Source organism: Eubalaena glacialis, chromosome 11 (assembly GCF_028564815.1).
Source record: "Eubalaena glacialis isolate mEubGla1 chromosome 11, mEubGla1.1.hap2.+ XY, whole genome shotgun sequence".
NCBI classification, from domain to species: Eukaryota; Metazoa; Chordata; class Mammalia; order Artiodactyla; family Balaenidae; genus Eubalaena; species Eubalaena glacialis.
The window spans coordinates 69,649,245-69,662,115 of NC_083726.1; the positions used below are offsets into that span (position 1 = coordinate 69,649,245).

At 39.0% G+C, this 12,871-nt stretch overlaps 1 protein-coding gene across 3 annotated transcripts in view; it reads left to right on the top strand.

Annotated features, from left to right (window-relative positions):
* NELL2 (neural EGFL like 2) overlaps positions 1-12,871 on the top strand; it is a 481,448-nt gene that overhangs the window by 154,531 nt on the left and 314,046 nt on the right. For all 3 annotated transcript variants that reach the window (XM_061206304.1, XM_061206303.1, XM_061206305.1), the window contains exon 4: positions 6,726-6,876. In XM_061206304.1, the coding sequence (XP_061062287.1) occupies positions 6,726-6,876 (151 nt within the window). The remainder of the gene's footprint in view (positions 1-6,725; positions 6,877-12,871) is intronic.

Below are 12,871 nucleotides of genomic sequence, written 5' to 3' on the forward strand. Positions count from 1 at the left end.
GCCTTGAGAAAGCAATGTGTTGTTGAGACCATCTGGATGGCATTGGTGACTGAACCCAGTTAAGGCTTCTATATAAACTTTTAAAATTCTGGTAGGCGAGTGCAGAGATGTACTTGTCTTGCGAACGCCCAAGACAAGCCTGGTGTGTAAGTTCCTTTGTTTGTTAAACCTGCCACCTACCAATCCGGAGCCATCTGCCTCTTCCTGTGGTCTCTCCTTGCCCTTCGTGTACGTGTTCAGTTTCAGATTTCACTCAGGAAACTCCCGAAGTTTTGAACCAACAAGTTCCTAAAACAGTAAGTTGATGGAAATCAGCTCTGATTTTGAGCCACTTACAGAGATAATCACAAGTGTCTTGGTTTCTCTGTGCCTCTCTTTCCTCATCTGTTATTTCTATTACTGTGGAGCTGATAATCCCATTTATTCAAAGTTGCTCTAGGCTTAAATGAGATTGTTGATGTTTAAGGACTTTGCAAACTGCATATATTGTGTTAGTCAAATTTTAATGGCTTTTAAAATTGTTATTATTTTTGCCTTTAAAGTTTTGTACTATAAAGGCATGGATATACTGAAAGGAGAATAAGAGCAATGAACAACAACTATTGCTATAATAATAGTTCTAATTTCATATATTTCTAACCTGAATTTAGAAGACAACAACCTTTCATAGTTAGAGACTGAATAAAAGGGTAATTTGGTGAGTTTTGGAACATTCTAAGTCAACCACTCGATGCCTGAGATTAGAATGTTTTTATAATTGAATCTGCACATGGTGTTTTTATTAGTCTGCTTATGTGGCGGGAAATCAATTTAGGTTTCTAGACACTGCAGACAGGATAGACACCTGTCAGGGGCCAGAGACTCATTTGATTCATGATGGCAATTGTAGTGATGCAGTTTAAGTGCAAAAGAAGAAAAGAATTCTTACCGATTGCTTTGTTATTGGGAGACGGACAGATCCCTTCTCTTTACTTTTACTACTAATGCACTAAACATACTTAAAGAAGCTCTAGTCTGATTCTTTTTCAGTAAACATCCATATTTGCTACCACAGATACACTTGCATTAAGCTACAGTCTATTTTATATAGAAAGAAACCAGTTTCTGTCTCTCCATCTCGCCCTCACTCTCCTCTCTCCCGTTAACTATGTGTGTGGAGGATACACTGCATCCAAACTCCATCCTGGTTGTCCCATGACTAAAAATGAATATTTTGATGTAATTGCTTCTGACCTGCTTCATTATTTATTAATAATTGCTTGAAAATGCCACCCGTTGTGTTCTTAGTGGGATTTTTAGGCTTCTGCACGCAATAAAAATGGAAAACTTGGAAAGAAAGTTTTGTTTTAAACTCAAGTAGTTCTCCAATTAAAAAGACCTAATACAGCATGAGTGTGCTGGTAAGTTCTTCTGTAAGGCTTCCTAGTAGCAATTAAGGGCCCCTTTTCTCAGCCTGTTTTTCTCTGAAGAGGCAGTTCAAATGATGGTCGTCAGCCCTTCTTTGAAAAGAAATTCAGCTTACTTTGATTTTTGTCCATAAAAGAATGATCATTCACAGTTCTCTAGAAACGGGGTGGTAGGCAGGATTTATCTTAAGAATAATTTCATTGCCAGAAACTTTTATGTTAATTTTCATATGTGAGAACTGGTATTTTGTGGCTGAGTTTGAGACACTTGGAATGAAAGTAAGCTCAGAAAATCACCACAAGGGTATAATGGCTCTTGGTAGTTTTAGTGGGTTCCACAGTCTCATTGCTTGTGAGAGTAATAATAATATGTATCATAATTCTAAAAGCCAACACGTGGTGTTGCTACATGCCAAGCACAGCTAGTCATCTGCATAGCTGGCATTGGAAACTTATTTTTCTGGGTTGAGAATTTATTCTCATAACCATCTATTTTTTATGTGTGGTTCCTAACAGGAGACCTTGTTGAGAAATTGCTTAATACATACCTGAGTTTAATTATGAATTCTGAAAACTGAAATGATAACAAAAATAAAGTAAAATTATTCTCACGTGGTGGTTTCTTTGACTTGACTTTCTGGTGAGGACTAGAGTTGGATCTTAGAGTAATAATCACAGGAACTCAGCAGTCTCTCTGAACGGTATATAATCTTTGAGATGAAAATAGAAGGCAGGAGTGCTAATTTTACAAATTGGGAAACAGAAATGCAAATGGGGAAAGTGACCTTTCTTAAAATCACTACTAAGCGAGTCACTTAAGGAACTAAAAATGTTATGTTATATAATTACTTCTTTCTAGATTATTTTCTATGTTGATGCTCCCGAATTTGCCTTTCTGTTTGTGAGTGGCAGTTAAGCATGAGTAAGGATGCCACATTCAGGAGGCAGGGCAATTTAGTGGAAGGAATACTGGACCAGAAATTGTAATCCCCATTACACCTCTAGCATGCCTGGTGCCTTTGGGTGAATCACAGAATTGTAATAGTTGTCCTGGTTAAGCGTTGTGAGAATAAAATGGAATGTGGGTTCAAAGGGGAAAATATATTATTTATACATTTTTGAAGGACAAATGTTGTATGGTGCCAGACGTGCAGCATTGTATAGTACGTGTACAAAGTTATATATGTTGTCCCTGCTGTGCTACAGATTTAGTGTTTTTATGGTCCATCCTTTTATCCTCTTCTCATTCCTGTGATTCCTATGATTTACTCAGGCATGCCTATGACTTTAGATACTGTATTCTGATGACCTCTACATTTATACTGCTGACCTTGACCTCTCTCTTGAGATCAAATTCTGTAGTGCCAGCCTCCTACCGGACATGTCCACATGCACGTTCCAGAACACCTCAGAACGACCGTTTCTAAAACTGAAATCCCATTTGGGTACCATCATGCTCCTACTGCATTTTCCTTTCATTCTGTCTCTCAAGCTAGAAACTTTGGATTCAATTGGATTCAGTTTTCTCCTGTTCTTTTGCCTTTTGCTTGTGTTTTATCAGTGACCAAATTCTTTAGATTCTGCTTTCTAAAAATCTCTTGAATTCTATAATAATAAAATTATTATACTCCCTAATTGTTTTGAGCTACTCACAGAGTTCAGGCTCCCATCAAATCCTTCCCGGACTCAGGCATAATAAATTTTTGAAACACACGTTTTTAAGGGGGAACAATAGATTTAAATATCATTAAGGTGAGGTAAGGATTGGTGGGAGATGGTGTTCTGTTGACAGAAAGCTGAAAATTACTATACTTCCTAGAGGTGCTCTCTCTGCCTCATTCAGTAATTTGTCTTCACCTGGGGATTATAGATTCATGCAAGACCCAGTTTTTAAACCTCTATACAAGTGAACTTGGTTAATCAGGATGGAAAAAAAAGAATTTCATTTTTCTTGTCCCTAAAGCATAGGCTGAATGGAGCTTCTGCAGGACATGTTTGGTATTGGAGAGTCCCTTCTTCCTGCAAGTCACTCTAACTGCAACAGAGGGAGCAAAACAGGAAGGTAATGGGCTGGGAGGAGAGCCTAGACAGGGTGAGAGAGCGTGTCCTGAATTGTGACCCTGCGTAAGTGAATAGGCTTAAGTCTAAGCTGGATGGAGGAGACCCTGTGGGACCACACTTAGCACCCTGGCGGGATAGATGATGGTTCTGCCCTGCAGGTCTCCTTAAGCACTTCCTCAAGCATCTCAATGCAGATATCCATCTGGGGTTCACTTGGCCCTTCTCGCATCAACATGCCTGACAGGCAGTGAAAGAACCAGTAAGTAGTTCTGTATCACGATTCCCGGTGAAAGCCAAAAACATCAATTTGATCTAGAAAAGGTAGTTTAGGGATGTCAAAATGTGATATTTAAAATATGTGAAATTTAACAAAAAGTCAATAATCACCTGAATTGCCAGTTTCTCAAGAGTTTTCCCAATGTTCAGCTTTTTTTCTTTCTTCAAATATTCCACATGGCTACCAGAGAAATTTTTCCAAAATGCAGATTGCTTTAAAAAAATGGTTTCCCTTCAACTACACTTGCCTTCCTCGTGTTTTCAAATGTGGTGGTTTACATTTTTACCAACAATACTCAAATGTAATCCATTTTTTAGGTCCTTCTTCCTTTCATCATAAGGTCAGTCTTCACGTGTCATTTCATCTGAAAACAAAACAAAACAATTAAAAACCCACACAAATAATATAGCCTCTCAACCCTTCTCACAAATCTGACTCCAAACGCAGTGGAGAATAATATAGAGATTTAGTGAAGGTTTTCTTTGCGTACCAAATGACAAAGCTTTCTAAAAATCCTCTTCAAGCATCTCTTCTCTAAAGTTCCACCTTGTCAGGCAGCTGCCACACTTTTCTCAATTTCTTTTCTCTCACTATAAGAGCTCAAGCTTCCTGGGCTACACCTTCCCATCTCTCTGTGGCTCTGATCATCATTCCTGTATTTGATGTAGTCCTTCCTCAGTTTCCTTCATTTATGTCCCCATCTATCACCCTGTTCAGCAAGACAAAGGATGCTGCTCAAGCTCTACCTGCCTGAAAAGGGTCGGAGCGGGGCGGGGCGGCGGGGGGTGGGGGCAGTGTAATAGTTGTAATTCAATTTTAATTTGTTTTTATCTAGCAAATTGAAATGAAGTCATGAAGTTTGTGAATGATTCACTTGTATATAAATTGGAGTGGATTAAAAGTTAACACTAGATAAATCTTTCCCACAGAGTCTCATTTTCTGTGCCTCCTTGGGAAGCAGACGGTTTTGGATCTCAGAGGAATTGGATGGCATCTCTGCAAAGCCTGTCTTCTCTCTAGTGGAATCTAGGGAGAAACTATTACATTTACCATGGCTGAAATTGCGTATTATTATTACGCTTTTGAACTGTGATTATTGACTAGAACTGAGGAAGTTTCTTTTTGGAAACTAGGAAGGTTCTTTTTCCTAAAACCTGGAACCAGTATCCTGGGCCTGACTTCATTGCCCTGGATTAGGTGCCTGTTTCTGAATCAATTACTGTGTATGGGAATAGGCGACACTCTGATTGGGTACTTTTAGCACAGAGGAAGCCATGGGTTAAGTGTGGGGAGGGATCGTTTTGCAGTGGCAGATAAGAGTTATTATTATTTATTTTTTATTTTTTACCTAGAGAGTAAATTGAGGATGGTGACAGAAACAAGTGTCTATTACATTGGCACACAAAGCCCTGCCTCTCCTCTTCAGCTTTCCTACCCAGCCCCATCCTGCAATGGCTGCTACTTGCTGTTTCAGCCATGTCATGCCCTTTCACATCTCTTTGCTTTTTCATAAGCTATTTCTATGACTGGAATGCTTTTCCCTCTCTTCTCTACCTGGTGAACTCCTGACCAAATGCCTTCTGTTTTGAGATCCTTCCCTCCAGATGATGTTGGCTACTTTTCCCTCTGTGGTCCAACACCACTTTCTACTTACGTGTATGACAGCGTTTCTTTTATTTTATTGGGATTATTTGTCCCCTCCTCCATTTTATGGGTATCTCGAGGGCTTCTCCATGTCTATGCATCCCCAGTGATGGACACAGACCTGGTGATTACTTTTTTATTCCATAAATTTGTGTGGCTGGAAAGGTGGGGAACTTTAGATTAATCTCATAATCTCTGTTTCATCAAGGTTGTGGTTCTCAGCCTGATTTCTGCTGCACTGTTCCAAAGGGAATGCTTGGGAATGTGTGGGAGAACTTTGGGTTGTCACAATGACTAGGACTGGGTGCCACTGGCATTCACTGGGCCAGGACCAGGGGTGCTAAATGTTCTGTAGTGCATAGGACAGTCTTCCACAGGAAGGGTTATTCTCTCCAAATGCCAGTAGCTTCCCCATTGAGAACTCCTTATCTAGTCTATCTAGTCTAAAGCACAGAAAAGAGGAGAACGATTTGATAGCTACAGAAACTGTGTTTCTGGCTCTCATCAACCCTCTGCACACACTGTGAATAGGAGAGCGTTATGCTCTGTGAGCGGACGGCTTGAATGATAGGTTTTTCCTGTCCACTAAATTCATTTCTACCCCTGGCTATTTCTCCCATGTTCTCTGGGTCCTGAGGTTGGAGTGCGCGACTAAACCACAGGAAAGCGCCGGATAAAAATCTGCTCTCCCACTCAAATCTCTCTTGTCTAGGTGTTCTCTACGCCTGGGGAGAGGGACGTGGGAATTGAGTTCTGTGCATTTCTTTCAAAAATACGGCATGATAATTTGATCTTAATGTTTCATCCACTGCACAGAAGGCTGAGAGTGACTAATTTCAATGATCTTTTAAAAAATCTATTTATAGCAAGCCTTCTGGCTACAGATATCAATGTGGAAGGTGGCACATTGATTTAAATCCAGTTCTCTGTCACGAGGTGTCAGAGAAGCTAAATGGCTGTATCATGGTTTTTTAGGTCCTTTTCTCGGAAGGAAATCCTTTTGTTCAATGTTGACACTGACGTGGCTGTGGTATCCAGGATTTAGGAAGAGTGTGAGGAGAAAACGTGGGAGCTCAGTTCTTCAAACAGGGCTCTTTGATTCTTCACCTCAAAGACATTTTTGAAAAAAGATCTCTGAAACACAAGCTCAGTCATTCATGTGGTTTACTGTCCCGTGTTATGTGTAGCAAAAAGTCTTTTTGAACCAATTTACCAGGAGTGTCTGGAGCTTGGTATTTATCAGCAGTTGCTTGGTAATGTTTTCTGAAAGATGTTGCCTGTAAAGGATGCTTTATAAAGCCAAGTTCTAGTCTATTTACTGTATGTTTCTTTTTTAGATACTCCCAGAAGTATAAAAGCATCCACTGCTACAGCTGAACAGTTTTTTCAGAAGCTGAGAAATAAACATGAATTTACTGTTCTGGTGACCCTAAAACAGACCCATTTAAATTCTGGAGTGATTCTCTCCATTCACCACTTGGATCACAGGTAGGTGCAGCTGCTGGAGTTTCCTGTGTTTTCATTATAGATGGTGAAATTAACACATTAAAGAGAAGTAAACAAAAGCAAGATATTCATGATTGGTTTAAAACAGCAAGAATAATTTTGCTACATTATGCAAAATCAGAAACACAAGTAGTTGAGATCAGCCTAAAAGCAGAAGGAGCTATTGCTTTTGATGTTGCTAAGAGCGCAGGGAAGTCACCATCCCTAAAACCCATTTGTTAATTACTAACTTCCTCATTAGTTATCTTCCTCAATGTTAAAGTCAAACATACTTCCTCTTAATTGGTGAACAGTTAGCCGCAAAAATACCATATTCTGTTTCTTTAGGATATTGCCTGGGTTTAGAGTTTAATAGTCTTATAATTTTAATCACAGACAGATAAATTCTTTTTCAGCGCACTTCTTAGACTGTGGCAGTTACAGCTGTATTCTTGGATGTGTGTTGAATCAAAATGTTGTCTAGTATTTCCTAGCTTCTCGCACGCGTAGAAGCATGATTAGGAGAGCTGGTGGGAGTAGTGAGGAAGAGGGGAGAGGGGGAAGAAGAAATTCATTCATGGCACTTAGCATATACATAAATTGCTACTAAATAATATCAAACAGCTTAAAGTGATTCCTTCCTGACAGAGTAACCACAGTTCTGACAATGAAAGTTCTTTCATGTTCATATTTTGAATGCCCACTTCATGACTATCTGGGGACGTTGGGCAAGTCATATAACCTCTCTGTGCCTCAATTTCCTCATCTGAAATATGAGGATAGAAATAGTACCTCCTTCATAGGTAGTTGTGAGGATCAAAGAGTTTATATATGTAAAGTGTTTTACATATATAATGGATTTAATAATCCTGTTCAGATGTGGGCAGAAACCTCTTTTCTTGGTTTCTCTTATGAGAGATGGGGCAGCCTGGGACTTGGCAAATCTTTGCTAAATACTAAAGGGCAAACAGAAGCAAATATATGTGGAGAACAAAATATGGAAAATTGACACAGAGAGCAGGGTTCCTGGTCACATTCTACCTGGATTACTCTCAGGGATTTAAGGCCCCATCTAATTCTATCTTTAGTCCCAAAGGATTGGCATAACTTCCCAGGCCCCTCACTTGGGTTTCTTTCCTCCCAGGTTTTGGCCTGTTTTTGAAAGGAGGGTGCCATCCTGACACTCACCAGGTAATTGGCTTGGGCTCCTTAAGACTGAGCAAGAAAGGGAGAGGTCCATCTCCCAGGGTTCACCAGGGCTCTTCGCCTTGGTATGTTCCTGGTCCTCGTCTTCAGGTGATTGACATGAGGGGAGCTCCTCGTTTGTAACACTGCGACCCTGCCCTTCTCCAGTGGGCTTTAGGCAACATGATTCACATACAGCGAAAGATATTGTTCCTTCACAGAGCAGCCTGACTTATTGCCGATTATTTCTGTTTGCTAAGAAAATTTCCCCTGTATCTTGGGCACTAGATTTTTCTAAGCCCTGTGGCTTCCTACTACCCCATTTGTAGAGACATGGAACTCGCCTAACCTTCTTCCAGATGACATCCCTCACGACCATCCCATCCAGATGGTCAATGTTTTTTTTGGTCCCTAGAGTTGAATACATTAACTCTACAAATGTTTGACCAACATGGATTTCTTATAATCTATGCACTTTCCAACTGATACGTATTAAAATAGTTTGAAAATTTTTTTTAGCACCTTAGACATAGTAAGGATATGGACCACCGAAATACCCAACTTTTATCAGGTAGGTCCTTGAAGGAAGATTTGCTGTCAGACAGATCCTATCTTACTATTCCTATGAAATAGATTTGTTAAAGTTATGTGTAGAGCTTTAGATTGACTTATTTCAATTAAAAATAATAATTTGTGTTTTTCAAATTAGCATAGCAATATATTTTCATTGTAGAAAATGCGGACAACTGACAAGTGTAATAAAGAAATAGGAAAACTCATACAAATCATATCACCAGAAGAAGACTGATGTTGAAATTCTGTCATATTTTAATCCAGTTTTTTGTCTGTGTCGGTGTGTGTTCTTACTTTTGGATACTGAACTCATTTCCTTTTTTAACTTTAATAAATAACACCGTGATGAACATATTTATACATAAATCTTTGGGCTCAGCTCTCATGCTTTCCAGGTATTCTTGTTAAATTGATTATTAATTCTTCATTCTTCCTTTGTATCATCTTTAAATTTGATAACATTTACCTAAACAAATACCATATTTGAGATATAAGATATTTTTCTATGATATTTAAAATCATGTCTATTTGGAAGGCACTTTTCATTTGCTTGGGAAGCCAACAATTATTAAAGGCTTACCGTGTGCTAGGCGCAGTTCTCAGTGCATTCCATGGGTTAGTTCCTTTTACGTCAATATTAGATAGCGGTTCAGAGTGCAGATCTGGAGAAGGACTGCGTGCATTCCAGTCATAGCTCGAAGACTTACTGGCTTTGTGACCTTGGGTAAATCACTTACCTCTTCTGAACCTCAGGTTCCTCATCTGTAAATCCGTATAAAGTGCTTGATGATACTAGAGAAAAAAATCCACAAAAGTCCCATCATATTGCAAGGTCATTATTCTCATTACCATTTTACAGATAAGAAAAACAAGTCTTAGCGAGGTTAAGTTGTTAAAGGCTCCCAAGAGTAAATGCAGGTAGGGTTTAAACTCAGGTAGTGTGATTATAGAGCTGGTCTCCTGCACCTCTGTGCTGTGCCTTCTCTCAGTGTCTGAAGTTGTTAGACTAGCTTCTCTTCTGCCTGTTTTTTCACAGCATCACTTATCTAGATGGTGACAGAGTCAGCACCCAAACCCACCTCTTCTGATTTTTTTATTCCAGTTTTATTGAGATATATCAATAATTGACATGCAGCACTGTATAAGTTTAAGGTGTACAGCATAATAATTTGACTTACATACATCATGAAGTGGTTATCACAGTAAGTTTAGTGAGCATCCGTCATCTCATATAGATACAACATCAAAGAAATAGAAAAATTATTTTCCTTCTGCTGAGAACTCTTAGGACTTACTCTCTTAACAACTTTCATGTATAACACACAGCAGAGTTAATTATCTTTACCATGTTGTACATTACATCCCTAGTACTTATTTATCTTATAACTGGAAGTTTGTACCTTTTGACAGCCTTCATCCAATGCCCTCTTCCTCCATCCCCCGCCTCTGGGAACCACAAATCTGATTTTTTTTCTATGAGTTTGTTTGTTTGTTTTTGAAGCATAATTGACCTACAACACTATTAGTTCCTGTTATGCAGCATATTTCTATATATTTCAAAATGATCACCACAATAAGTTAAGATGGCACCATACATACACACATACGTAGTTATTGACTATCTTCCCCACACTGTACATTTCATACCTGTGACTCGTTTATTTTATAACTGGAAGTTTGTACCTCTGAGTCTCCCTCACTTATTTCTCTCCTTGCCCCAAACCCTGTCTCCTGTGGCCATCACCTGTTTGTCTCTGTATCTGTAACTCTCTTTCTGTTTTGTTATGTTTGTTCATTTGTTTTGGTTTTTAGGTTCCACATATGAGTGAAATCATACAGTATTTGTCTTTTTCTGTCTGACTTATTTTACACTCAGCATAATTCTGATTCCCAAGTCCAGTATTTTTACGCATCCACTGTGATATCTCCTAACCTCCCATCACCTCACAGACCTTGTGCTTTGGTCTGTATTGTTTTTGTTCCTGTTGTTGCTGAAGGTGTTTTTCTTTCCTCAGTCTTATTCTCACCCATCTCTTTAGTGTCATCGTTTCCTGAACACTTATTTATTCTCTGCTTATTTTCACAAAAAATTAAGGAGGTTTATAGAGATATCTACAGGACAATAAGACAAAAATAAAATGAAATATGCAAACCAAGGCAAAAAAGAAATAGACAACCACTTAGATGATAAGGGAATGCAACTATTCTTGGTTCTGAGACCAGAGACTTATTTCTCCTGTGACCTTTTATGGTAAAATATAGTGAGTACCTTTAGAGGAACAAGTTCAGAGGACCTTGTGTCAGCTGGTAGCATCAAGCCACAGCGTGCTTCAGAAAAAGCAAATCTATAACGATGCCAGTAACGTGCATCTAGGTGTAAAGGTGTTTGAAGTTGTACTGTCTTCGAGGCCCTTGGTAGTGTGCACAAAAGTTCTGTGCAACCAAGTTTTACTGCTCAGAATGCCAATAGCGCCTCCTATATGAAATCCTGATAAAATACCATGTCTTCTAGGCAATATTCCATACCAATTGCTTTTCCCAGTGTCTTGAGCATAATACTGAATTCAAGTTAGACTCCTCCGATAAATACCCAAATTGCAGCTATTCTTTGTTGACAGTTAAATGAGGGTTAAGTGTTGAGCCTCAGCAGCAATTGAGTTGGAGGAAATACTGACATTTTGTTATAAAAATTGAGGAGCCGAATAAGGCCATGCCTGAACAGAAGATACTCACATCCTCCTGTGGTGGCTGAAGTAAGCAGTTCCCAAGGGCAGGGCCAGGCTTTTTCTGGGTAAGTAGTGTGGATTCTACTATCGCGTACTGATGGATGGATCCTCTAGAATGTCGAAATTTTAACTATGCTACAAATTTCAAACATTACATATAATATTGATACTTATAGTGAATTTTACAAATTAGGAAAATCACAAAAAAGGAAGCAAAAATCATCTGTAATTTTATCCCCCTGGGGATAGTTTCTACGAATACTTTCAGTTATAAATGTCTACTTAAAATGTATAGATATACTATTTTTTTAAAAAATTAAATCACACTGTACATAATATTTTATAACTTTTTATAATTTAGCAAAATTTTTTGAGGATTTTCCTATGCCAATAAGTATTCATTTATAATCTGTTCATTAATGACCAAAGAGTATTCCATTACTGGGTGCAAATTAAATCAGGGAAATCAAATTCTCACAAAATTTTACTTTTGTCATTAAAAAAGCCAAACTATCCAAAAAATGTCAAATTTTGCTCAGTAGAACTATCTGAGGTATCCATTAAGATGACTAGCTTGCAAAATATGGTCCTGGATAAGTGAATACATTTATGTGCTTCAAAGGATGGTTAGCTGTAAACCAGTTAAATGTTGAAAAATGCTCATCAAAATAAACAGGTGATCTGTCATCCTTTAACTGGCAGTGATTAGATGTGGATCCAGCTTTCCGTCAGGTCTGTCCTAGTTCACAGAAGAGCTCTTCCTCATGAGGAAAGAAGCTCATTTCCGAGTTGCTTTTGGGAGTGGGTGGGATGAGGTCGTGGTGCTCCGCTGACCGCAGGTTCTTGCCTTCTTGGTAGAAAGCGAGAGGTTGAGTTATTCCCCCGTGAGTTAGGCTTCGTGAGTTTGACCATAGAGTACCTGCTGCAGAGCAAACACTAAATAAACATTAATGTTATTACTAGAGATGATGTGAAGCGGCTTCCCTGCTTCTCGTGTCAGTCTCTGACTTCACTCTTATCTCCATGCGGGTTGATGGCAGTGAGCTATCCTGAGATATCTGGCTATTGTGCATCTTGCTCTGACTCCAGATGAAGTAGGGAGAGGTCAGTGAGAAATAGAGGCTGCGGGGAATGTCAGCTCCGGCCCTGGCAGAGATGGAGAAAAGTGGTATCATTCAGTAGGAGTATAAATGCCAGGCACGGTGGCCAGTCTGCTCATCATCTATGTGTAGATCTCTTTCTTTCTGCTCATCCAAGTCCGGTTCACACTTCAGAACTTCACTCACAGCTCTGTGAAGCTTTTACCTTGACCGTGACCGTCCCAGTTTACATTAATTTCTTTCTCCAGGTTTTTAAATCTGGGCCACTCCTTTTGGCATTCTAACATATAACATCTTGTTGTTTCAATGTTTCACATATATACACATGTATTAATTGCATATGAGATGGTAAAAAGTATCATTTACTGCCTTTGATCACAGTTTAAATGTTAAAAATCTAAATCTATTTGGTAA